This window comes from Penaeus monodon, chromosome 8 (genome assembly GCF_015228065.2).
Source record: "Penaeus monodon isolate SGIC_2016 chromosome 8, NSTDA_Pmon_1, whole genome shotgun sequence".
Lineage (NCBI taxonomy): Eukaryota > Metazoa > Arthropoda > Malacostraca > Decapoda > Penaeidae > Penaeus > Penaeus monodon.
Window position 1 is genome coordinate 13,139,748 of NC_051393.1, and position 4,599 is coordinate 13,144,346.

The following is a 4,599-nucleotide window of genomic DNA, read 5'->3' on the forward strand; positions in this document are numbered from 1 at the left end:
AATTTCCCTTTTACAAAGATTTGAAATTAGCAAGACGTGTATGATATATGAGTACCATGCCTACTAACCTGCATATATACACTACCGTATTCATGTTGACAAATGTAGAAAAAGTATGAATGAGAATGAATATATTCACAATACAAGAGATGTGTCTGACCGGTTTCGATTATATCTTCGTCAGAAATACATACATGCATTTGGTGTCACGTGATGTCAAATGATTATCTTGGCTGAAAGTGCCTCATTAGTGCAAATAATATTCTAAATTATTTGACATTGAATGCTCATCTAGCATTTTTTTTAATGGTTTTGTCAATATTTCTAGAACTGTTCGTCCTAATCAAATAATATTCAGCTGAAACCTACACACACACACACACACACACACACACACACACACACACACACACACACACACACACACACACACATATATATATATATATATATATATATATATATATATATATGAATATAAATATATATATATATATATATATATATATATATATATATATATATATATATATACAATCCATGATTGTATATATTCGAATGTGTATTATTTGTATGATATACATTTGAATAATTAATTGTAATATATTGTATTACCTGCATAAAAACAATAAATAAATAGATAAAAACAATGTACTTTCAGGAACTGCAGAAGGAAATTTTAGAATTAAGTGTGCGAGATAAACACAGTGCGTATGTATGGGTGTGTCATTGGTTCGTACCGTGTGTTTTACATGCTTAGATGTTTGTTTTTTTGTTTTTTTTGGTCTCTTATCAATCTCCTCAAGTACTAGCAGTGTTTTATATTCCATTTAGTAATTTGTTTTTAAAAATAATAATTATTTTTCTGTATTTGTGACCGTTTTAGTTTTCTGATTGCTGCCTCGTTTTAATTCGTGTTAATAATGATTGAACTGGAATCTTCGGTTTGATTTATCGTTTCGAATAAAAATGCTGTGAGCGAATGAAAACAAAATGCATCATAGTTGTTTAATACTTTCATGCTATTGAGATAAAAGCTATTATTGACTTAAACATCCTTTGTATTTTACTGTCCTAAATAACACTTTTGCTACACTAACTCTGAAGCTGGGAGTTCTGTTGGAGAGTGATATAAGGCTTCGAAATTGAAAAAAACGAAAGGAAATTAAATGTATTGTAAAAGATTCGAGTCTCGAGTCAACTGGCCATCCTTCCTCTGCTGAGGTGAAAGCATATCTCCACCACGCCCTTAGGGATACCGTGATTCCTTTGTCATCACGCCCACATCCACGGCGCTGTTCGACTCTGCCCCGCCCATCGTCACTGTACTTTTTCTATTATTGTGTGTATAATTGCTTTTTGTATGTGTGTTTGTGTTTGTGTTTGTGTGTGTGTGTGTGTGTGTGTGTGTGTGTGTGTGTATGTGTTTGTGTTTATGTGTGTGTGTGTGCTGAAAAGTTCCTGACTTTGAGAACAGCGAGAAAGGATGATGCAATTAACTTTACAGAAGGACGACGCACATAATTTCTTTACGATATGCAACGTTTCCTTTTTCTTCCGTATATGTAATGCATAATAGAAGCTCCTACAGCAGGTTTTAGAAAAGTTGAAAATCAATTTCCACAGTAAAGTTGACAATGTGCATGTGTTCATGAATTATGATTATAATCGTCATTATCATTATTATTATATCCATTATCACTGTTATTGCTACTATCACTGTTCGTTTTGTTGTTGTTGTTGTTGTTGTTTTTATGCGCAAACAAGAAAAGGAAAATCAACAGGAATGTGATGTTGATGTTGCTGCTCATTTTCACCCTCACACTTACGTTCATGTTCAAGTTCATCTTTTTAATGAATATTATTATATTATTCATATTTCTTGTTATTGTTATTATTATCATCATGATTTTCATTATCATCATCATCATCATCATCATCATCATCATCATCATCATCATCATCATCATCATCATCATCACCACCATCATCATCATCATCATTATTATTGTCATCATTACCATCATTATCATCATTATTATTTTTGTTTCTGTTTCTATTTTTATCATAATTATCATCATTACTATAATTATCATTATGATTATCATCATCATTCGTACTGTTATCTCTATTATTATTTCTATCATCAATGTCACTATTTTTTATCATTATTGTTATTATGATTATTTTGATTATGATTATATTATGATTATCATTACCATTATCACAATTGTTGTTGTTGTTTGCTTTGATTGTTATTATCATTATCATCATCATCATTACCATTACCATTGCCATTACTACTATCCTAATCCTAATCATTATTATTTTTGTTATTATTATTGTGGTTGTTATATTATTGTCATTTTTATTACCTTTATTATCATTATCATTATTCTTATTATTATCACTAACATTGTTATTATCATCATCGTCATCATCGTCATCGTCATCGTTATCATCATCATCATCATCAGTATTATCAATATCATGATTATTATCATTATAATAATAATTATTATTATTTCTATTATTATTTATATATTTATTATTATTTATTATTATTATAATTATGCTATTGTTATCATTAGGCTCATTATCAACAAGTATTTTTCTTAAGTATTTTCGCTAAGGATACTAAAGCTAACCAACATTATTATCATATTCTCATATTCTCTGTATACACGTGTGTGGAAGTTTCGAAAGATAAAAATAATTGATAACGAAAAGGACGACAAATAAGATATAAAACTTCATTCGTTTTTAGAAACATAGTATGGATTATGAAAAGACTTAAAAAGGCTTATGAATAATACAAGAAAAGTTTAATCAAGTACTTGTATTTGAGGCTAACGCAGGTGTTTCAGAATCTCTGTTTTTTTTTTTTTTTTTTCTCTCTCTCTCTCTCTCTTTTAGTTCATGTTGAACTAAAGCTTGCATTTTGCTTTGAACAAAATACTCCACATTTTCCTATTCTCATTAATACAGAGAATCTAGAAGTCTTTTCAAACTCTAAGATCAAAGACAGAAGAAAAGCGGATGTATATATGTATGTATGTATGCATGTATATATGCGTGTAATTATGTATTTATGTATGTATGTAACTCTATGTAACTATATATGTACGTACTTCTGTATTTATCTATCTATTTATATGTAACTATGTATCTATGTATATATGTATGCATACATAAATATGTATAGACATATGCTGTATATATATATGTATCTGAATGTGTTTATATAAACTAAATCACACCATCAAAGACTCGAAAGATCACCGGGAGTTAATTCTCAGCGAAGGTCGGAGCGTCCCCGCCCACGAAGAGGTCACCGTTTCTCCTGAAGGCGTCGACGAGACTGTTCTCCAGGGCATTGAATCGGCTTCTCACGCTCTGAAAGCCGTAGGAATACTAGTAGGTTTTAATGCATGTCTACTGTAGTACGTGGTGGGATTGGCGTGAATGATCATCGTTGTAGAATTAAGGCGGAAAGGAACTGGCCACTTTACTGTGTCATCCCACGACTTAGTAAGCATGGTCCTCTACGAACGTGTCTCCTACGTCCGCCTGGATATGGGATCAAATTTAACTTTGAATCTGAATCAAGATTAAAGTGAGGTCAAGAAAACAAAGAAATCACAATGAGAATTTTAAAATATAAAGGAAAAAATGAAATCAAACAAAAAACACTTCCTTGGAATAACACAAAATACATAAAATACATGTTAAGTAGACGTAGAAATGTCAGAAAAAAAAAAAAAAAAAATTAAACGAGAAACAAGGAAAGTAACAGATGGCAACATTATCGTCAGAGTAAAAACGAGAAAAAAAAGAAAATAAAAGAAACAACAACCGAAAAAATGTAGATAAAATTGGCAAAGAGAATTTCCTTTTCTACACAATTCTACATGAAAAAGTAGACAGTCTTCACACAACAACGTAACTACACACCTAGGCGAAATCTCTATTACACGCAGAACCACGAAATTGCGTCCACCATACCTTGCCGGGCATTTGGAGGGCCTGAGACGAAAGGAGACCGAGGATGGGGGAGCTTGCAGGGCCCCTCACGACGCTGAGACTTCCTTCTGAGCGCTTTCGACCGTTCGTCCATCCTGCGGGGACAAGGAAGCCGTGAAGAGCTAAATATATATCACACACACACACACACACACACACACACATATATATATATATATATATATATATATATATATATATATATATATATATATGTATATATGTATATATTTATATATATATATATATATATGTATATATGTATGTATGTATATATATGTATATATGTATATATATGCATATATATACATATATGTGTGTAAATATTCATATATATATGTGTATATATATTTATATATACATATATATACATGTGTATATATATACATATGTATATACATATATATATACACACATAACATATATATACATACATATATATGTGTATATATATGTATGTATATGTGTGTATACACAAATATATGTATATATATGTATATATATATGTATATATATATACACACACATTTGCGTGTGTGTGTGTGTGTGTGTGTGTGTGTGTGTGTGTGTGTGTGT

At 30.5% G+C, this 4,599-nt stretch overlaps 1 protein-coding gene across 2 annotated transcripts in view; it reads right to left on the reverse strand.

Annotated features, from left to right (window-relative positions):
* Nucleotides 1-2,737: 2,737 nt before the first annotated feature.
* Nucleotides 2,738-4,599, reverse strand: part of LOC119575802 (pro-corazonin-like) — a 3,019-nt gene continuing 1,157 nt past the window's right edge. Inside the window, exons 3-4 of one of the 2 annotated variants that reach the window (XM_037923359.1) lie at nucleotides 4,006-4,118; nucleotides 2,738-3,396 (exon numbers count right to left, since the gene is read on the reverse strand). In XM_037923359.1, the coding sequence (XP_037779287.1) occupies nucleotides 3,289-3,396; nucleotides 4,006-4,118 (221 nt within the window). In that variant the 3' untranslated portion in view covers nucleotides 2,738-3,288. Of the gene's footprint in view, nucleotides 3,415-4,005; nucleotides 4,119-4,599 lie in introns of both variants that reach the window. The other variant, XM_037923358.1, reaches the window with a different exon arrangement.